At 34.0% G+C, this 22,856-nt stretch overlaps 2 protein-coding genes across 3 annotated transcripts; both read right to left on the reverse strand.

Moving 5' to 3' along the window:
* Positions 1-9,254: 9,254 nt before the first annotated feature.
* On the reverse strand, positions 9,255-11,866 carry LOC142605803 (BEL1-like homeodomain protein 11). Its single transcript, XM_075777242.1, has 4 exons — positions 10,313-11,866; positions 9,825-10,204; positions 9,689-9,749; positions 9,255-9,569 (listed from the first exon to the last, which is right to left on the reverse strand). Exons 1-4 carry the CDS (start codon positions 11,120-11,122, stop codon positions 9,414-9,416), a joined length of 1,407 nt encoding a protein of 468 aa, XP_075633357.1. The 5' UTR covers positions 11,123-11,866; the 3' UTR covers positions 9,255-9,413.
* Positions 11,867-14,462: 2,596 nt separating this feature from the next.
* Positions 14,463-20,082, reverse strand: LOC142622564 (BEL1-like homeodomain protein 7). Of its 2 annotated transcripts, none has more exons than XM_075796057.1 (5): positions 19,588-20,082; positions 17,570-18,600; positions 15,929-16,302; positions 15,777-15,837; positions 14,463-15,523 (listed from the first exon to the last, which is right to left on the reverse strand). In XM_075796057.1, the coding sequence occupies exons 2-5, from the start codon at positions 18,521-18,523 to the stop codon at positions 14,846-14,848; spliced, it is 2,067 nt and encodes a 688-aa protein (XP_075652172.1). In that variant the 5' UTR covers positions 18,524-18,600; positions 19,588-20,082; the 3' UTR covers positions 14,463-14,845. The 2 variants fall into 2 exon arrangements, with proteins under 2 accessions (XP_075652172.1, XP_075652173.1); XM_075796058.1 differs by lacking the exon at positions 19,588-20,082 and adding an exon at positions 19,417-19,565.
* Between the last annotated feature and the right edge of the window lie 2,774 nt (positions 20,083-22,856).

Genomic DNA, 22,856 nt, shown 5'->3' on the forward strand with positions numbered 1-22,856 from the left:
ATTTCATTCATGATTGATAACGTGCACAATGTAAATTTCAGAATTTAAGAACAAGATGGCGTACCTTGGTGTGGAAAAATTCAAAACAAAGATTAGTAGCACTTGGGAACACTTTTAATCTTCACTCCAATTCCACTTTACGCCCAAGATGTGTGGTCTCTCAATCAGTTTTCAAGGGAGAATGAAAGTGTGTCTCACACTCTCTCACACACTGTTTCTTTTTCTTTTCTAATCTATTCTAATAAAAATTCTATATGTTTCTTCCTTTATAACTAACTGATTATCTAATTGGGCTGGCCTATTGGGCCTTTCCAATTGGGCTTTAGTGTGTGGCTTGGAGTGGGACCAAAATGGACCAATAAGACACTAGCTCCAATGGGCCTTGGGCCTTTCCGTCAACTATTGACAAGTCCAAAGTTACCATTAATTATATTTAATACCACTATATAAATATAATTGCACTCTAGGCCTTATTAATAAATTATATCCCAAGACTTTATTATACACGTAACCCCTTCATAAAATATTCGTAGTAACACAAAGTCATAAATATAGACTGTCACTTTGTAAATTACTACATCTTATCCTTGAGTACCCGGTTTAATTCTTTAAAATTATTCATTATATATTTATGAAATCCAATTTCATAAATATATACTTTAGTAATTTCTTACTAAAGTGGTTAGGCCTAACTCTCTGAATAACTGAACCATTAAACTTATCTCAAGGGAATATTTTATATCTCCATCAAGAGACTATGAATTCCATCTTGAGAATATATGTTCCATCAACACTAAATGTGGCTGCCCAACATACTGAGGTTTTGACCGTCACTTTAGATCTCACTCCTGATATATCAAAGCAACCTACACTTCATGATCAGGTCCATTATTCTCTCAGGATTAAGAGTTCATGCAAATAGAAGTCGTGAGATTTATTATTCATTTGACAGTCATTAGGAGAATAATAAATCTCACAGCGGTCCTGTTCAATATGTTTTAACTCTTAAAACATATCAACTAGAAGTCTCCACTTCCATGATCAAGACAAATCATCTTAGTTGACACGTTATAGTCTTCGCAGATGAAATGCCCAATTTCATCACTGACTACGAACTATTAATTCTGAGTTTACAAAGAACTTGTGATTTACATCTTCTGTGACTTTTCACATAAATCACATACAATGCATCTCATGGACTATATGATAATGTCCCATATTCATGTTACCATTATTTTGGATAATAATAAAATAATTTTATCAAACACAATATTAAGTCATACATCATGTCATACATAATGTCATACATAATATCATACATAGCATCATACAATAGGATTTAAGGGCACAAATCCTAACAGGTCTAATCATCAAGAAAGCTAAGAACTGCTTGGTAACTGTCATTGCACATGCATAGCCCATGTCTTAGCAGACCATGGGGCCTCTGCCCATCCTCCAGCAGCCCACACAACATGTTCTCACACGTTTTGGGGAGGCTTGGCCCATGCTCAAGGCCTCCCATTACCACTACAGCCCACACAGCATGCCCACATCGTTGTCCCATAGAATTATTAGAAGGTTGACCTACTTTTTCTTTAGGTTTTTCAATGTTATTAACCTTAGTGGGATCATTCCTCCTAAAATTTCTAGGTTCAGCAATGTTCTTGCCTCTTGCCCTTCTGTTATTGTTCCTAAGAAAGTTTCTAAAATTCTTGGCAAGATATGCAATCTCTGTAGCAAAGAGCTCATCATCAAATCTACTCACATCAACATCATTAACAGACTTAAGAGCCATTGATTTGGATTTGCTAGTCTTAGGTAGGTCCAATTCATAGGACTAAAGAGATCTTACAAGTTCATCAACAAGGATGGAGTCCACATCCTTCCTTTCAGTGATGGCAGTCACTTTGGGTCTAAAGTCCTCAGTCAAGGATCTAAGAATCTTCCTAACAATTTTAAGTTGATCATAGATTTCACCCAAATTATATGTAGAATTAACAATATTAGTAAGTTTAGCATAGAATTCATCAAAAAATTCATCATCAGACATCCTGATGCTTTCAAATTTAGTAGTTAATTTTTGCAACTTATTAATTTTAACTGCATTTGTGCCTTCATGCACAGTTTGGAGGATATTCCAAGCAGTATGAGCAACCTCAACATTAGAGATCCTCTTAAATTCCTCCATAGAAATAGTATTAAAGATAGCATTCATAGCTTTGCTATTGAAAGCAGCTGCTTCTTTCTGAGAAGTTTGTCACTCACTCACAGGAGTAGTGGGCTTCTCCCATCCATATTCAACGAAGTTCCAGACTCTCTCATCAATAGATTTTAGGAATGTTTTCATCCTTACTTTTTAGTAAGTATAATTACTCTCATCAAAGTGAGGGGGAATAACAAGAGAGTGTCCGTGTTCCATGACAACTGGGGTCAAGAATCAGCTCAAAGATCAAAAGATCTTTAACAAAAGAGCTACCTGCTCTGATACCACTTGTACGCTTTTAGAACCCTTAAAACAACCAGTTTAACCTAGTTATTTAGTCAAGTTATTAACTTAGGTAAATTATACAGATCTAGGTTAACACAAAACAATCATATCATACAAAGCAGCGGAAATATAAATTATACAATGATATGATGACCTAAGAAAACCAAATCGGTAAAAAACCTGGGGAGGATTTAACCTAACTATCCTCAAGGTAAAACTGAATCCACTATGAAGAAATTGAAGTTTACACAATAGCAACTTAGACCACTAACATCCGATTGCTACCTCGAGTAGGAAACTTGCTACCTCGAGTAGGAAACTTACTACCACGACCACGTGACAGTTCTGAGTCCACGGACTACTTCCTTCTTGGATTCCCAGCAAGTACAAGCACTCTCGCTTGTATATCTTTAAGCTCTTAATGCAGCAACTGAGTGATCATCAAGTTCTTGACATAGTCTTGATCCTTGATAACCCTAAGTATGTATGAAGACAAACACCTCTAGATCTCACAGAAGATTCACACACAGCATAAAACAACCTCTTAAAAACGTGGCTAGGGTTTTTCCTTTTATACCTAGGGCAAAACATAAAACCCTATACACAAAACGGGCTTAGGTTAAGTTGGAAATTTCTGCAGAAGAACAATCTGCACGACTTTCGATCGGTCGAGTCTAATTCTTGATCGATCGAGCCAGGCAGAATTGCACAATAAATTCTGCAGCAACTCGATTCCAACTTTACATAAAAGACATATACTTTGAGCAATCTAAACAAGACTAAAACGTTTTAATCATGGTTTGCCAACATTACAAATTAGAGTTCTAATACATTAAAACCTAACGGTCTTAAAACCAAACACAAGTGATTAGCCCAATGCTGCCTAAGCACCTTCATTCCTCATGCCATCATCAGCAATAAGTAAAGCTCCTAACAAAAAGTTAGTGCAACAAATCTCAATCCATTTTATCAAGAAACTCACCAACATTGGTCAAACTTGGTCAAAGCTATTATTTTTCAATGATTTTATATTTTTTTCAAGTTCATGTCGAATTGGAACCAATGAGCTTAGCTAACTTGAGTAATATGGGTGTTCAAGATCCAGTTGGATTGGATTTGTTGACCACCTGATTCAAATCTTTTGGATGTAACAATCTTCACAATATTTTACAAAATAGTTAAGTTGATAAGTTATTTTGCACTTAATCTGGTCTGAAAGGATTAAGATCTTCTAGAGTTCCTAGGGTTCTCTACCCAGTAGATTTTTTTTAAATCCTCACCTCTCATTTAAAATTAATAGTTTAAAATGTTGCGACATCATCAATATACTAACTTACTCTTTTAAAAACACAAAAAAAGGGTTAAGCCTAGGAATGCCTTGAGCCTTAACATTAGAAACAAACAAATCTAACTTTATTTTTTTTGGATGGAGCAAATCTCAAACTTGAAATTTTCATAAATCCACAAATTACTCCTGCCAATTTTCCCCATATGAATCCAAAAAAAAAAAAAAAAATTTCAGGTATCAGCTATCCTACTCTCTCTCTAGTCTTTGTTCTTTGTCTATTGTCTACTAGTTTCTTCCTTTCCTTTTTTTTCATTTTCTTTTCTTTTCTTTATTTCCAGCCTTATCTTGAACAATTATCAAACATTTTGCAGGCAAAGGGTAGACCAAAAAAAAACCCTTTATTGAACAATTATTAAACAAGTTTGCAGTAGTGAAATTGCAAAATAACAAAATTCTAATATCAAGCATAGGTACGAAATAAATAAATGAAAAAAAGAAGACGAAAGGAAGAAACTAGTAGTCAGTAGACAATAGACAAAGAACAAAGACTAGAGAGAGAGTAAGATAGTTGATATACCTGGCCTCCATTGGGCTTTCAATGGTCATCCATGGACGATTTGAAGGGATTGTGCTGGGTGGATCCATCATTTGTGATTGAAAATATTGAAAATTTCAAGAATATAGGAAAGTTGTAAAAGAAAGTTCGGTTTTCCTCTTGAACTGTTTTGCCCAGGAGTGTTTTTTGGATTCACATTAATGGGAAAAATGGCAGAAGTAATTTGCGGGTTGATGAATTTTTCAAGTTTGAGATTTGTTCCATCCAAAAAAAAAGTTAGATCCATTTGTTTCTAATGTTAAGGATCATGGCATTCCTAGGCTTAACCCCTTTTTTGTGTTTTTAAAAGTGTAAACTAGTGGATTGATGATGTGACAACATCTTAAACCATTAATTTAAAATGAGAGATAAGGATTTATAGAAATCTACTTGGTAAAGTACCTTAGGAACTCTAGAAAATCTGAATCCAATCTGAAATGCTACATTAATGTGGCTCAACAAAAATGTAGTAACAATAAATGTTATACTTAAGATTTTAGATATTATGAGTTTGAGATATAAAAACGCACACACACATTTTAATAAACTTAGATTTAAAATAGGTGTTTTCAACCTAAATATGTCTTTTCTCTATATGTAAGTGCACTAATAGACCGAATTGGACACAAATTGACCGAAAGAAGTGGACAAAATGGAAACAAAGTGGGTTGAATAGGACCAAAGTTGACTGATGCACCGTATAGGATTGAAGTGAACCGAATAGGAACGAATGAGAAGATTAGGACCAAAGTGGATGTAATGGACCAAATAAGAACAAATAGGACCAAATAGAACCAAAGTGAACCTAATAAGACCGAAGTCGACTGAATAGGATTGAAGTGGACAGAATGGCCCGAATAAGAGCAATATGGACTGAATAGGGCAAAAGTTAACAGAAGATAACCAATATAGACCAAATAGGACCAAAGTGGACTGAATAGAACCAAAGTGGACCAAATAAGACTTTTGAATGTTTATCATTTTTATTGCATTTTTAGGGCTCATATCTTTAATTTTTAATGTCTTTTTTTGTATACTTTAACTCTAAACTAAAAATCTTAACCCAAATATAATAAAATTTCATATTTTTCGACTAAAAAATTAAGGAAAAAAATGAATTTTTGAGCTAAACTTAAAAAGACATTGTACAAAAAGAATCAATTTAAGACCCAATTAGTATTTAATTTTTAGAAAGAAAAAATTTTCTTCAACAAATTTTAAAAAACAAATCTATATCTATATATATTTAAAAACTAAAGTGTAGTATTTAATATTGCTGGACTCCTATTGAGCCACATCAGCACCACATCATCAACTTATTTTTAATATTTTCTCTCTTATTTTTAATTATTTTTCCCCTTATTAATTTGCCACTTTACAATTACACATTCTCCAAAATTTACTTACTTTTACATTCTTTTTTTTTATATCCCCACTACTCTAAACTTTAAGACTTAAACTTACAATTTCTCTATCCCTTCATCTTCCTTTAATTTTGATCCCTTTTTTTTTTACTATAAAAATTTGTTATTTTCTCTTCCATTCAATCCATATTTTGCTCACACAAACAGGTGAATACTCTCTCTCTCTCTCTCTCTCTCTCTCTCTCTCTCTCTCTCTCTCTATATATATATATATATATATGTGTGTGTGTGTGTGTGTGTGTGTGCGTGTGTGTGTGTGTGTGTGGGTGTGTGTGTGTGTGTATATTCTTTCTTTTGGTGGATGTTTAATTCTTTAGATTGATAAATTTTTATGTTTAACTCTACTTTCGGTTGATATGATTTGGTTATATTTTAATTTTTTATCTTATTAATTTTATTTTCTATGTTTGTTAATGTTATTTTATTACATAGCATGACTTGGATAATTTGTTATTTACAACTATACATTTTCTTTTGAATATTTTTCTACTCTTCTTCTTTTATATATTTTTTGAATTTTGTTATTTGTCTCACATTATCTTCCAAAAAAGGTGAATGTTCTCTCTCTCTCTCTCTCTCTCTCTCCTTCTTGCAATTCTATTTTAGATTGATGTTTTTTTTTGTCTCTAATTTTGCATGATACACTTTTGGTGGTGTGCTTTTTGAGTTATTTATCAGATGTACTTTCTATCCCTGTTATAGTTTTGATTTAAGTTAATTTTTAGATATTTTAGAAGTGCGATGATTGTGTATTTAAATTTTTCTATAAATTATTTGAGTAATTTCAACTGTAAATTTGTGGTGAAGTTTGATTATCATGATAATCTTCTTAAGAGAATGAGAAATTCAAATAATTAATTTTGGAACTTAAAATTTTAATTGTCAAAAAAAAAAAACTATAACACACTTTACAAAAGTTTCAATAATATAGATCACTTGAAAAAAGAATAGTATTTCTATCTTTTATCTCAAAAAAAAATTATGGAATAATATTGATCAGATGCACCTAAGTTTTTTTTTTTTTTTTTAAACTCAAAATAATAGAATGATATATTTGAAGAGATGGAGAGATGAAAAATAATTTTAGAAATTATTTCTAGTACGGTTTAGAGAATAACTCATACATTAAAATAGTTGTATATTCACACACATTGCGTGTGACTGTAACTAGTTATACACTAGTTGATGTCCCGCGCGATGCGCAGATATTTTGTACTTTTATTTTGAAATAATTTCTAAAAAAACTATTCTTTTTGGCCCTATAACACTCATTTTATGGTCAATTATATTATACATATCATTACTAGGAAGAAAATAAAAAGAACCAAAATTATTATGAATATGCATAATTAAAAATATGAATATATATACACACACACATAACCTAAATGAAGTCACAATTATTTAATTATTTTGGCTAAATAAAGTGTTCAATATCACAATAGGAAGAGGAAAGAGCAAATTGATGTGGTACTTAATAATAAGAGTCTTATCAAGAAAATTATAGAGAGAGTCTTTCAAAATGTGTGTCCTATTTTATGATGTAGCCCATATTTTGGAGAATGTGGGAAAAAATTAATGTGGAAATTTCACCACCTGGATCATAATATGCGAAGTAATAAGTGAGCTTGGGCTTTTCAAAAGGTTTGGACTGATTTTAATCTAATTTTAAACTACAATCCATCTTTTAAATAATAGTAAAAAAAAAAAAAAGAAGTTAATGTGATTTTTTGGAATAACAGTAAAAAAAAAAAATTAATGAAAGAGGTTAAAAATGCTAAATGAAATATTAGACCGCCACATGGTAGGTAGGAGCTCATGCACTCCTACATGAGGTCTTTACTTATATATATATATATATATATATATATATATATATATATATATATATATATATATTGATTGATTATATTACAATTATGAATAATTATTTATTCATACGCATTGCTTGGGTTTGCGACCGGTTTAATTAAAGAATCTAATATATTGTAATTAAATTTTATAGTAATGCTAGAGATAACAACTTATTTACAAATAAAAAATTAAAAACTGCTGATGTGATGAGTGGTTATTGGTAAATAAAAAAATAATGTTAATGGTGGGTCTACATGAAAACCAATAAAAAGTTGTCCACATTAACGGTTCGTAAAAATTTAGTTAAATTTGACCATGTTATCATAATTTCTCTTGTTAAATTAACATTTAATACTATAGTACCATGTTAACATTTTACGATGTTAAAATTTAAATGCTACCATAGTACCATCCTTAGCTTATGAGTAAGAGCGGGAAAAAACAGGTTCCACTTCTTTTGGTGAATGAACCAAGTAAAACTGAGCTGCTATTTTTGGCAAAGGTCAAGTCTGGACTTTGGACTAAGACACATCACTTAAAAGCTAAAAAGATCTTTTTTACTTCTTTAAGGGCAGAACTCCTTTATAAGGAGGGGACGAAACCAAACACATCCCACAATCACAATCCATTAGTACCCAAAGATAAGAGCAAAAACTACAACTCTTTTCTCTCACCTGTCCTTCATTTATTTTACCTTATACATGCCCTTGAGACAATGGGAATATCCTAGAGTTAAGAACCTAAGTTTTAATCTCTATTGTCTAATGATTTGCATTTTGCAGAGGGAATCAAATTATGAAACCAGTCTACATCATATCTGAATTACACACTCTCTCTCTTACTCTTACGCACATTTTATCCTCATTTAATTGAAAAGTTTTATCCGTGAGTACATGCTGCTTTACTGCTGAATTCTCATTATCTTATCACTGCATGTAATTCTCATACCATCTAGAAAAGTATTTTCAGTTTGAATACTCAATTTAGTTACTTTCATAGTGCTAGGACTGAGTGGCTACATACAATAAGTTCACAAATCTACACAAATTCATATTTTTCACAGTAAATTTGTGAATTTGTATGCGCCTATAATCTCATAGGGCAACAAAAGACTTAATATAGAAGGGAGGGGAATATAAAAGACTCATTATCTCTTCTTCTTCTTTTTTTCTTTTTTTTTTCCTCTAATGTATGCGTCTATTCACTTCCACATTGATAGTTGATATATTTTTGAATTTCGTAAATCCTATTATAAATATGAGTTCAATTTTAATGTTTATCAATCAAAATGAATAAGAAAGATGTAATATTTTGGCTGTAGACCATTAGAGTTATATCACCTGTTCTTCATTTCTTTCATCTTCTCTTTATTTCCTATAAATATATCATATTTTAAATTATGTCATTTTTCAAATGATGCTATGCCACTGAGCTATCACTTAAATGCCAGGAGTACAATCTACATCAATGCTAGTTGAATCTTGAAATTGACATGCAATTAATGAAGAACTTTGACAATGCTTTTAGCAGCCAGCATGCACAATACTAAAATGTTTTTTTTTGGGGGGGCAAATACTAACAGGCTTTAGAAACTAACACAGTTGGTGTTCTTGAAGAAATTCGACCTTGGTTAGATCAACCACATTCCGAAAGTCTTTAATCTATATATGCAAAAAATGAGCACTTACTAGAGGTCATTCATTCTTGGCTCAGTTTACAAGAGTTTGCATTAATTGCTATCCTAAGTTGGTTTTTCCTACCCCTTCAATCCTCTGCAGGATCTGAGACACCTTCTCTTGTCATTGAATTGCTAGTTAATTGGTTCAAGTCTTCTGAGGACTCCCCAAACTCTTCTTTGTACATTTCTTCAATCATAGGTTTCCATAGCCTAACCCGAGCATTTATGAACCAATTTGAAACCTGAAACAACCATGAAGATTACTCATTCACATCACAATTAGGCCAGCTCACAAAATGAGAAATGCTAACTAGTTTATAATAATCATATTCCGAGCAGAGAAAAATGGGAAAGGAATTACTTGGTTCTTGGTCAGGCCTGTCTGAGATGCCAACATTAGCTTTTCAGTTTCATTTGGATACCTTTGAGACACATCAAGTATCAGAGTCACATAAGACATGAAATCACAATGTAGGAAATAAAATTGATGCACTTACGGGTGGAGAAAGTGTTCAAAAAGCCAAGAGCGCAGGATTGCCACAGAAGTCTCTGGCAACCCTCTAATCGGTCTCCATGCTTGCCTTTGGCCTTGCATCATGCTAAGCTGTTGAAGGGTCATTCTAGTTTGTCTAGTTTCTGAATCAAACAAGTTAAGCTGTGATAATCCGGTGCTGATTCGCGGTAAATCCTGCAAGAATTTTCTCTTCCTGATGTTTATTTGGGAAACTATGGCATCTCTCAAGCTGCAGAAATGCCTAGACATGGCCTGAAGTCCTAGTGCAGTGTAAGACTTGGCAGCTCCTACACCTGTTATCAACTCAAATGATGACACCACTTCTTCCATTTGATGATAATATTTCTCATATGTGTCCTCAACCTGAAAATTGAGAGAGATTTTTTAGGCAAATTACTATGAAAATTTTTAGAAGCAATCAAGTTAAGAAGACCAATGAAGAAACAAGATTTCAATATTGTATAGACTTACCTCCTCCAACAAAGCAATAAGCTTTGCAATCTTAACTTGAAGTTCATGTTTCTCAGCTGACAAAAGCCCATTACTGTACAATTCTGCTTTTAGTTCAGAAGAAAGTCCAAGAGCTCCTGCCCTACCTCCACGACACAATTTAGCAACATATTTTTCATTGCTCAAATTAATTTCTCTGCCACCCACATTAACAATTTCTCTCAAAAGGGACTGAGCTGGTTTTAAGTACACCGAATTGCCAATAACAGAAGCAAAAGATTCTGTTCCATATGCAGTTGAATAAGAACGATTTAATGAGGCCGAAGATGAAGCAAATGAACTTCCTGTGTAAGAATAGTCACTGCTTACATGTTCTACTCCTGGATTACAAGGTTCCTGTGCTTCTTCTCTGGACATTAAGTAACTGGGGGGGCTTATGAGGTCTGAATTGAAGGACCTCTGCCTGTATTGTCCAGAAGGAACAAGCACATGAGAGCCTAAAGAAAGTGATAGCCTCTGAGCCTGGTGATTGGACTCATTTGCTGCTCCTAGAAGATCCATGAAATGTCTAGTGTGGTTGATCTGAGATTCCTCAGCTACCGTTGAAGCTTGAACAAGGTCTATTGATCTAGACATTCTTTCCCCAAGAGATTGAATGCTGGGAAGTACACCAAGAGAATGATGGAGCACTGTGTCACTTCCACTTAATGCAGACCCATAAGCATCAAAATGTTGGTTTTGGTTTTGGAAATGGTTTTGACCAGTGATAGAGTCTGAGATAGTGAATAGGTGCATATTACTTGGATGTGGAGGTGAGTCCTGTGATACCATATTGAACAGAACCGGAAGTTAAAAAGCTATAAAAGATTTGATCTGGACTTTTTTTTTTTTTTTTTTGAGAACCTTGCTCTGGACTTTAGCAAGTTGGGTTTTGTCAAAGCTTTAGTGAAAAAAACTAACAACTTGGTCAGGAAAACTAAAGACTATCAAGCTGATATTGGTCCTCTATTGAATATGAAGTGCCAAAGATAAAGATGGAACACATTTCCATATTAATTGCTATGGAAGCAATAAATGGTGTGTAAGGAAGACAATCATGAACTTGTGGCCGTCATGTGTTTGCACTAAATTACGAGAGGATAAGTTTGATCAATAAACAGAGACCAAGTAAAGGTACGACTTAAAATACTGAAGTGGAAATTCGTATTGAGTTGCACTCAAAGAGGCAGAGTAACTAAAATCAAGAAGCCAAAAGACATGCTCAATTATTTAGGCACAAGTACTAGAATTAATTAACACTGAAGTTCAACTTGGAGGGATCACTTTGGACAAACAAATTCAATATATGGTACATAGAAAGAAAACCCAGTTCAGTGAAAGTAAATGTGAGAATTCAAACTAAAAGAACTGCTAACATAATGACATAACTGACCCATTAATATCAATAAAAGGAGAGAGAAACTCAGAAACACGAAGCAGATTAGTCAAAATCATTAATAATGAAGAAAAGTGAAGTACAAGACCAGGCTAACTGAAAGCAAGACAAAATTAATATCCCAACAAGTCTTTGACAACCAACCCCAATCCTTGATGGGCATAGTTGAAGAACTAAACAAAGTTGAAAATGAATACAGTGAAAAGAAAAGAGGAAGACCCACCAAAAGATAAAATGAATCAATTTCTATTAAAGTAGCACAAGCCAAAGCAAGCAGGAAAGCACAGTATATGAATGCAAAGTGCAAACATACATACCTTTGTTGTTAATAATAATTCACTCTCTTTCTCACACACACATAACAGGTCTAAAACTGAACAGCAGAAGGCCTAGAGACATAGACTTCTGCTAGTTATTTAAAGAGACAAATTTAATTGGCTAAGCAAATATAGCAGCAAATGACAGGAATTGATGGTCCCCAAACTTCCCTGACTATAAAACAACAAGCAAAAGTATCAAGCCTCCAGCTTTAGTGCTAGCAGATACACATTTCTTTGGGAGACTCAAAAAAGTAAATTTAGGCTCAGAACAGTGTAAAACTCTCTCTCCCACCTCTCCTCACAGGAGAGCCCCTTAATATGTTAAAATTGTTCTGTTCACTCTGCAAAAGGAGGATAAAAAGTGGGCTATCTTTTGCACACTCCCAGTTCTAAGATTGTCAGCTTACGAGCCTGTGAGCCATATTGGAATATCAAACTTTTTTCACTGTTACGTGTTGTAGTCATGCATACAGATGTTGAAAGGACACTGAATATCACAATCTTTCAAGAATTGCTTAAATATAAAAATGGGTTTTCGTGCTTTCAAGAAAATTGCTTTTTTTTTTTTACCTTCTCTCTCTCTCTTGGCGGGTGTCGTTGGGTTTAGAATTGTGTGCTGTGATGAGACTGATTTATTTCTGGGTTTTTTTTAGGGTGATGCCTTTGGTTACTTTAGTAATGATTGCTATCTTTGTTCCTTTGGCCTCCTTCTGTTGTCACTCTCTGGTTCCGTAACTTTTGTTTCTTAGCTCAAAATTGAGAGAGCCCCACACACAACACTCTCTCCATAGTCCAAACATGGATTAAAGTATCTGCTTAATCTGAACTACACCAGAAGGCAGTATCCTCTTTTTTTTTTCTTTGCTAGAAGCGTAGAACTTTACTAATATCTTTTACACCCAAAACTTCTGCCAGCCTTGTCCTGATAATACTGCCTTGGAATACACTTCCCCTTCCAAAAATCAAAGAAACATGAGTAATTATTAGTATTCCTGTCACACGAAGACGTATAATAGTGAATATAGATTGGCAAATTAATCTTAAATTATAGAATCAATTACAAAATTTTAAATTTTAGAATTAGAACACAAACTACAAGTGCCCCTAGAATTTAGGATAGATAGAATTCCACTAAAAAGTCACTGTATGAAATTCCTGCTCCTGCATATACTAAAAGTTGTAGGCCTGAACTGACAGCGATCAGGCTCCCCATCAAAGAGTAAAATGGAGACCAATGCAAGCACGCTCTCCGGCATATGCTTTGTTTTTACAGAATGTCTAATGCGACAACAAAATTCAAAAACAACTTTCACAGCTACTGAGTTCGTACATTGCAATTGGTGTACAATAAAAACGTTGCAAGTGGTAGTATCTGTATGAAAGTAATATTGCACTAATTATAATATGCTTCCCTTAAAAAAAAATTAATCATAATATGCTACCTCAACAATTGGAGGATTTGTTGTGTTTGTAGTATTGTTGTTGTTTTTTTTTTGTTGATAAAAGTATTGTTGTTCTTTTAATAGTTGCACCAACCTTCTTTGCTATCGAAGCCTTTGTTGGTCCAAGTGGAGGAACTTGAACAATTCGTCAAAACCTTGCTGTCCCGGCATTTCGACTGCTCCAGTTGTCAATCAAAAGCATTAAACAGCGCTGGCTTGGTTGCCAGCTTTAAATTTCGATGAATTTAACCACCATTTGGGGCCATCAATTATGTGGCACTAGAATTTACATCCCCACGAAGGTACCTACTTGTGGGGGACCATTGATGAGCATTTATGCTGTTGGAGGTACGAAGAGCATCAAATGCCCAACCAAAAAAGAAGCCACGTCTTTCTACCATTGGATTTAGTAGGTATCAACAGTCTTAAAAACATGTAACATTTGAGAAGTTACACCAAACATAACCACCACATCCCATATATATGTAAGCATGTGTGTATTTTTGAAACTGGGAACATATGCTATTATAACAAACTAGATTAGATAAAAATCTTCAGGATGAATAATGTTCAACAATGAGTGCAACACAGGTATATGATAATGAAAACTGAAGCAGCAATTGTTCAAATTTTGTACCATGAAGAGAGATGATGGGACGGACCAGACACTAGTCAAAAAGAAGTGCCAACTAAGAAAGATCAGAATAAACGAGAATTAGAAAATAATATGGTCCATAACAGAGGGAAATGACCACAATTCAATTTTAGAGCAGTCTACCAATAACATAGTTATATTATTTGAGGAACCCGGGGTAGGGTTGTGACCTATTTGTTTATCATTGACAGTTGATCAGGCTAAACTTTAGGCTTGGAATACTCCTATATCTAAACTTCTGCACAAGCTCCAAACAATATGACCACAAACTTATAGGAAACCAACATATTTTCGACCTGATCATAATACAAATGGCAGGAAAACAAATCAGTCAATTATTACATAACATTTATTCCATAGGAAATGATACATCAATGTCACAATTGTAAGTACTTTTACAAGATTCCTTATTCAACAAAATGCAGAAAAATACCCATGCATTTCATCTATACAAATATGCCTACAGCTCCAGCAATCTTTTTGTTATATTACAATTTACAATTGGGAATCATTCCCGTATCTACATGTATATTTGTGCTGCTAGTGGTTTTCTGTATCTTCAAACAATAAGCAAGAAGGGTGAACAATGCCAAAAAAAAAACACAGCACAGGACATTCTATTTCTGTTTTTTGTTTTTATTTTTCAATGATCCTTCTCTTGACAAGATTGATTTTCACCAATAAAGATAGGCAAGCAGTGTTTCAGACTACAAAATCGTGTAACATATGGGGGTTGTTGAACCTGTGATGTTGCTTCCCCAGATCCATGCACTGAAAATCTAGCGATTCGGGCCCTGCAGAAGAAGTTACAGTGTCATTACCTCTTAAATTGGCACCACCAGACATTGGAAATCCATCGTTTTCACAATGCCGCAACTCCAGTGCAAGTGACACCTGGCTGCCATCTACAAAACTACCCAACTCTGACATATCATATGTGGTGGCAGCAGCCATAAGACTCCCACCACCATTCTGTTGGGGTAGGATAATCTCATCTGAATAAAGGTTATGATCATCCAATTTAGGCCTTTGGTTACCCTGTAATTTCATAATTCCAGAACCCAAGACATTATCTCTGTGAGCACTACTCTCAAAACCTATCCTTGCAGATTGCCCATTTATTTCTACATTGGGGATATGAACAGACTTTGAGTCATAGGCTTGCCCTAGGTGGACACTATCAGCAGTTGTGGATATCACACTGTCTTGCAACTCTTCCCCCCTATCCTCAGATGCCAAGGAATTATCTCTTGGTACGTTCAGTGCACTTTCTGGTGAGGATTTGGAGTTCATTTCAGATTCAGCAAACTCTTCTTTATACATCTCCTCAACCATGGGCTTCCAAAGGCGCACCCGCGCATTGATAAACCAGTTTGCAACCTGATCAGTACACAAAATTTAATGATGTGAGTTTTGAGGAAAACTAAGGCATCCATTGATGGGAGAATTTATAGCGTAGAGAAGTCCACAAGTCAAAAAGTCTTGACACAAATGATAACTGAGGATCAACATTCAGATGTTCAACCTACTGAAATTTTCAGATCCCAGATCCACCAATGCATATTAAGAAGCCATTTTCAGAATATGTAACTATAATCCACCATTGACAACTAGATTATCATCTTACTCTTACCTGGTTTCTGGTCAAGCCTGTCTGCCTTGCGAGTATAATTTTCTCTGAATCCTTTGGGTAACTATTGAAATAAGGAAAAGAATTAGTACATCAAAACTCTCACTAGATTTCCAAGTACAATTCTGAACTGGGAAAAGTATCAAGGGACATACGGATGAAGGAAGTGCTCAAATAACCAAGCACGGAGAATTGAAACAGAGTTCTCTGGAAGTCCCCTTTGAGGCCTCCAAGCATGTCGCATCACACCAAACTGCTGAAGAGCCCTTTGTTGTCTGAGCTGCTGGTCTACATAGCGGAGACGAGGTATTCCTCCTTGACCATTTGGTGAAGTATCTTGCTCCCCAAGGCTTCTCTGGATCACTTGAATCTGGCTAGCAATTGCATCACGTAAAGAGCGGAAGTGGCGGGAAATTGTTTGAAGTGCAAGAGCAGTGTATGGTTCTGCTGCCCCACACCCAGCTACCATGTCAAAAGACGACACCACAATTTGCATCTGATGGTAATATTGTCTGTATCTTTTATCCACCTATAACAAGAGCACAGCCATCAGTGATTGTTCAAATGAGTGCAGCTCAGTAAAAACTGTGGTAGCTAAGAAAGTAAAGGAATAAATAAATAATATCATTGGAGAGGGGCAGAGAAAGAAAACCCATACATCCAGAAAGATACATGTACATAAATCCAAAAAGTGATTAGAAGCATTCCTAGTAACAATCAATGCAAACGTAAAAGCTTCCAAATGCTTCATAATCCCTTTGCCCAGAGGTCTCTAAACACCAAGGGAAAAGTTTAGGTAGAATACCTTAGGTGAAGTACATTAGGTTCATAATTCAAACACCTAGAATTTAATTATTCTTGGAAATGATTACATTCTATTTTATTACTCAATGCAACCAAGTATTTGAATTTAACTAGGTAACCTAATGTACCTAAAATACCATACTTTCACTTCAAGAACCTTTTTCTACATACTATCATTTTTTTTGTCTTGAACTTACACAGGATCATATTAAAAACCTGTATTCAGCACTGCCAACTGATAAGGAGATCCTCTTGCCCACCCCAACACTATCCCTACTTCAGAAGCACAGACTACTCCCAATCAAAACGTGACACTTTGAAGTCTCTTTCGAATTTGTCTCACATTCATGTCACGCCAGCTAATGTATCATAAAAATGGTCTAAAGTATGAGGAAGAGACCCAATGTGTCTAACATCAACATTCACTTGCTACTCTCCAAATACAATACTTCTTTCAGAGCATCGAATCCTCTTTTTAATCTATCAAGAACTCAACTATATCCTTTGATGCTTTTGCTTTGAACAAGGTGTTTGTCAATGCCTCTCTTTAATATCATCCATCTGAAAAGCAACTTAACAAGCTAGATTTCTTTCATATTTATTTCGATTTTGGAACATATTCTTGACCGTGCTAAACAAAATTTTATCACTATCACTGCAAAGAAATCCCTATGAATTTGAGCACAGAAGAATTTGAGCATGGGTAGCTCTTCAGAATCTGTATAAACACATGAGAACAAAAGACATTTAAAATTTTTTACTGTCAAAAAATGATCAATTATGGAAATTTTATAAACTGCAACTAGTTGTGGGGTATGTATTAGGTATGAGGGAAGAATATGTCATGGCCCAAATGATCATCTTCAAGGAAAACAAAAGACATAAAAAAGACTAGCAATCCAGACTATATATACAAATTAAAATAAAATAAAAAAGGGGGGGGGGGGGGGGGAAATGTAACTAGAAAAAAATAAGAAGGCAGTAGGGCCTACCTCGTCTAACATGGACAAAAGTGTTGTCTTCTTATTCTGAAGATCCTGTCGTTCTGCAGGTGATAGCTTACAAGAGGAGTTAGTAGTTGACTCGCCAGGGTCTGAAGACATCTGCACAGATTGAGTATTAGATCTCCCATCAGCCTCTTTAGAGACATCTAAACCAATCCCCTGGATTTGAGGTTTGTTCAATCCACGCTGTTTCAAAGCCTTTCGGACATTAACCACTTCATCAAGCAACTGTTGTGATGTCTTGAGGTACCTTGAGTTTAAAATTGTGGTTGCAAAAGCTGATGGTTCATATAGGTATTGATCACAGAGCATCTCTTTGGGGTTCATTGAGGAATGAGGATTGCACAATGCCTCTGGTTTAGTAGCGTTATGGTTGCCTCCAGGAAAACCAGATAGCAAGCATTCTGCACTTCTCAAATCCTTATATCGGTTGCTCTCATCACCTTTACAAGATGTGTTTCCCAAGAATGAAGAGAGACCTGGGTTTGGATACTCACTACCAAATGAAGCAACAGATACTGCAGATGGAATTTGTGTGCTAAGGCTAAGAGATAATCCCTGAGACTGAATATTTTGTTCGCCATCTGGAACTCCCAGCTGTCTCCTTGGTATCACCTGGGAATTCCCAGTAACAGAGTTTCCAAGGTGATCACCTGTTACAGCATTTAACCTTGCATCAATGGATTGCATGCTTTCTCTATTACCTATAGGTGGAATGAACATCATCTCATTTCTGCCTCCCACAGATTCATCACAGTTGGGAGGTAGAGAATTCCCAGACAAGATGTCCGAGTAGGATCCAGAAGAAGCTTGGTTCATGTACATCATTATGTTATTAGGATGGAAAGGCGCTTCAGAATATGAAGTAAATTTCTGGTCTCCTAAATATGGAGTCTGCAAGCAATCTCTTTGATTGCTTACATTTGGGAAATAGGTGGCCATATTTTGCTTCCTCTGTCTTAGGACACTTCGGTAGCTAGAGAAAAGAGATGATGCCCAATTTGAGCAGCTAACAAATCCTAATAGGAAAGAGAGACAAAATTACGAAATCAACAAACGTAATCCAATCCTATAGTCAAAGAAGACAATACATAGTATGCATATACACATTAAATAACTTCATTCAATGTCAGAAAGAAGGCACATGTAATTAACAAATCTATCAACAACGGTGCAGAATCTGGCTCAGCCACTCAAGGTGTTGAAAATAACTGACAGTGATGAAATCCTAAATTACAGAAAAACACAGATTCCAAAACAATAATACCATTGAATTATACACACCAACAAAAACGCCAATCATAAGAAAAAGTCCAAACTTTTATGTCAAACATAAAAGAGTATAGTGTATAATACCCAGACATTATTAGCACCAAACCCCTACCCCACCCCAGCTATCTTCTTTGGAAAAAGGCCACACAATTGCCAATTGGCTCATCACGTTTCTTGTGTGACAAAAATCACATTAAAAATGAAACATAAAAATAAAAATCAACCCTATCAAAAACACAACAGAATGAAAACTAAAATGTATATCATGCATACACAGACGAGAACTACCAGACAAATAACACCAACAACCCAGAAGAAAAATAACCCATCTAGCAAGAAGAATCCTAAGAAAAATTTTCAACCTTTTCAACTCTTTCTTCAGGTGAACATCACAGCTACATCATGTAAATAACCCAAAATCAAAATCACCAATAAGAGTCAAGCATAAACAGTAACTAATAGCCAAAATTCAAACCACATATAAGCAATAATAGAACAAGTACAACCCCACAAACCAAAACCAAAAGTCAAGTCAAAATTAAGAACCCCAAGATTCAAATTACCCAGAAGCACAGTTCTGACAATAATCCCTGCTAACAAATCACTTCCATGACTTCTTCTTTCCAATCATAAATGACCATCATCAAATTTTACCACAAGTAACAGTGCATAACCATCAAAAATACAAAAAAAGTCAGCTAAAAGAAGCATTGGAAAAACATATATAAATATACCTCAAAGGCATAGGAATGATGATAAGGCTGTAGTGGGAAGCAAAAACTTGGGGGGACCTTTTGAAAACAAAAGGATTATATCACAAAGACCAAGTTGAGACAAGCTTCTTCCCCCAAACGTAGACAAATGCCAATCCCAAGAGATATATTCCAAACAAAGACCGACCTCCTTATCATTGGAACAACGATACCAACTCAATAAAAAGGCATATCATACATTATTATTAAACTATTTAATCTAGTTGTAGCAGCAAGCACCAACTACAGAAATATTATTTTTTTAATTGTTGGTTAAGTAACATAAAATAATAAAACTATGTATGTTATATCTGTGTCAATCATTCTTTCGTTTCTCACGTGTCAGAAACGGTAGGACGGCAAAAACACGCTAGAAAGTTCGAAATGGCTGTGGTGGTTGTTTGCTTGAAAGGGTTCAAAGCCTTAACAACCAGTTGGTAGACCTATAACCCTTCACTTAAGCCTTCTTTTAACGCATAACACCTCACACAAACTCTCTCTCTCTCTCTCTCTCTCTCTGTTTTGTACCAACGACCAAAGAAGCATCTTAAATACTAAAAGCTTTGTGATTGGTTGTAACCTTAAAAAAAGAAAAAGAAAAAAAGAGATAGTTGGGTTCAATGAATGGTAGCTTTCGTTAATGTAATATGTATAATTGTAAGTGGTACCATATCTATATGTGTTAGCTAGCTGTACACGCACGCAGTAGGTGAAAGTGACGAACTCACGGGTAAACGTGGTGGTGTGTGTGCTTTTCTTGGCTTTCCAACTTTGAGTTGAGCTCTTCAACGCACGTCTCCTCTGGATTCTATACCTATATTATTGCCTCCCTTTCCCACTAGTAAAATATTTTAAACTTTAATTTTTTTTTTTTTCCCACTTAAAGATTTCGAATGTAAGAAATATGTGGGAGACTTTTATATCTGAATTATAAAGTCAGTTAACTCAACTAATAAGTTATACATACTTTTACACTAGATGTCTGTCTATATTTAAGTATTTAACGTATGATATATAGAGAAAATATATAAAAAAAAATGTATTATTTTGAAACATAATTTATAAAAAGTGATCCGCTAATAACTTCAAAAAATTGAAATTTTAAAAAAATTATTATAAAAGACGTATTATTTTGCAAATTTTGCCATGAGAGGAGGCGAGATGATGCTCAGGGTTTTGGTTCAATTAGTAGCTATTTGGGTTTAATCCGTCATAGGAGATGGGTGGCTTGGTTGTAGTTTTGTGTGTGTGGGTGTATGCATGAGTGTGTGTATTGTGAATGGAGCATTGGACAGCAAGTGCTAGTGTTGAAACACAAGGAGGGAGAAGAAGAAAGGAAGGGAATGGAAGGATGAGAAAGAGAGAAAATAAAAAATAAACTTGTCAAGAGAGAGAAAAAAAAAAAAAGTAGTGGTTTTGCCGAAGTTAAGTTGTTTACCTTGTTTTAAATTCGACATTTTATCTACTTGAATTCTACTGCTATAGACTTGAAACTCATCTCTCTCTTTTCTGTTAAAATGACACATTTTAATACAAAGACATAACACAAAACAGATCAAAATGTTAGTTTGAAGACAATTTTTCACACTATATCAACTTGCCCGTAAAGCACTACCCATTTATCATAATCACTAATGAATCCCCACCAAAGCTCACTTTGAATCACCACCAAGGCTAAATGCTTATTCACGCTGGATTTCACAAAGACTTCGTCTGGGAGTGAAAAAACAAGTGGAAGCATTAATGGTTTTACTTGATTTTGGATCTGGATTTTTACTTTTGTATGATTCTTGATGGGTTTTGGTTATTTAGGAAGAAAATGAAGAGAAAAATAGTTGTATTAAGAAAACTAACTGCGAACCTGCGCGTTGTACATGATAATTATTTTTATGATGGTTTTATTAAATTTTTTTATACAATTTAAACTAATTTAATAAAGAGTAATGTATTTTGTAATTTTATTTTTATTTATTATAAGAATAATCATAAATGTAATATAGGAATAATCATAAATCATAAATTTAAAAAATTTTGTCGTACTAAAATTAAAAAAAATACAATTTTTCTCAAAAATTCAAAAGGCAAGGTAACAAAAATATTTATTTTTTAATAAAAGTTATTTATAACATTTTGTGAATCATTAAAAAGAATATAAAATTTGAAAATTATTCTTTTAGTTTTAAACAAACTTTCTCAAACTTATTTTTTCTGCCTAAAATCCAAAACACTGAAAAAAGTAACTAAAAATAATAATAAAACTTAGCTATGATTAATTGGACCGATTAGGAAAACAATTTGTTTATAATCTACTAATATTATTTTCTTTGCAGAAATTGTAATTTTGTCCACCCAAAACATATTATCAAATAAAAAATTATTAGTAAAATCTAATAATTAAATTTCTATATATGCATTGTTATAAAAAAAAATTAAAATAATAATAATAATAAAATTAAAATTAAAATTGCAAAAGATAAAATTTGTTTCTCATCCAATAATTTTTGTTTATCCAACCTTTGTTTTTCCCTAACTAAATGGCATTATAAAGTACTTCTAATACAATTATTAAGAGTACTTTGTCCACCACAAATGATTAAAAAATAAACAAAAATCATTAAAGCCTCATAGTTTAACATCTAAATTGAGCACTATAAAAATCAGGCTATCAAATTACAATAACTGCCAAATTAAATTATCCAAATCATGCTATGTAGTAGAATAATATTATATTTTTATATGCTATATATAATCCTTTATAATACAATAGGATAACATTTAACAAAAAAAAACACAACAATTAAAAAAAACAAAACTGCATTGCATTAACCAAAAGTAGATTAAAGAATATAAAAAATTATCAACCTAAAGCGAAGATGTATGAAAAAAAAAAAAAAAAAATCCACCTAAAAATTTTGTGTGTGTGTGTGTGTGTGAGAGAGAGAGAGAGAGAGAGAGAGAGAGAGAACTTTTTTATTAAGGGAAAACTATGCATAGAATAAAAGAGATAGTGACATATTTATAGTAAGAATGTATGAATAAGAAGAGAAAAAAATAGAGGAAGATGAAGGGAAAGATGAAGAATGATATTAATGTAGAGGGTAGTGAGGAAATGAGAAGGTGAGGGAAGGAGAAAGGTTGGAGAAGTAGTGGGGAGATGAAAACGTAAAGGAGGGAGAAAGGTTAAAGGAGTGTAAATATGAAATTAAAAAAATTAAAAAAAAATTATAATAAAATGGAAAGAAAAAAGATAA

Source organism: Castanea sativa, chromosome 1 (assembly GCF_040712315.1).
Source record: "Castanea sativa cultivar Marrone di Chiusa Pesio chromosome 1, ASM4071231v1".
Lineage (NCBI taxonomy): Eukaryota > Viridiplantae > Streptophyta > Magnoliopsida > Fagales > Fagaceae > Castanea > Castanea sativa.

What these genes read in the sequence shown, in the direction of transcription:
- LOC142605803 (XM_075777242.1), bottom strand. Translation starts at nt 11,122, where the DNA reads ATGGTATCACAGGACTCACCTCCACATCCAAGTAATATGCACCTATTC. An exon ending in TTTGAACACTTTCTCCACCC is followed by an intron (nt 9,750 to 9,824) that starts GTAAGTGCATCA and finishes TGTGTCTCAAAG; the next exon opens with GTATCCAAATGAAACTGAAA. An exon ending in CAGGCCTGACCAAGAACCAA is followed by an intron (nt 9,570 to 9,688) that starts GTAATTCCTTTC and finishes TGGTTGTTTCAG; the next exon opens with GTTTCAAATTGGTTCATAAA.
- LOC142622564 (XM_075796057.1), bottom strand. Translation starts at nt 18,523, where the DNA reads ATGGCCACCTATTTCCCAAATGTAAGCAATCAAAGAGATTGCTTGCAG. An exon ending in TTTTGTCCATGTTAGACGAG is followed by an intron (nt 16,303 to 17,569) that starts GTAGGCCCTACT and finishes CTCTTGTTATAG; the next exon opens with GTGGATAAAAGATACAGACA. An exon ending in TTTGAGCACTTCCTTCATCC is followed by an intron (nt 15,838 to 15,928) that starts GTATGTCCCTTG and finishes TTATTTCAATAG; the next exon opens with TTACCCAAAGGATTCAGAGA.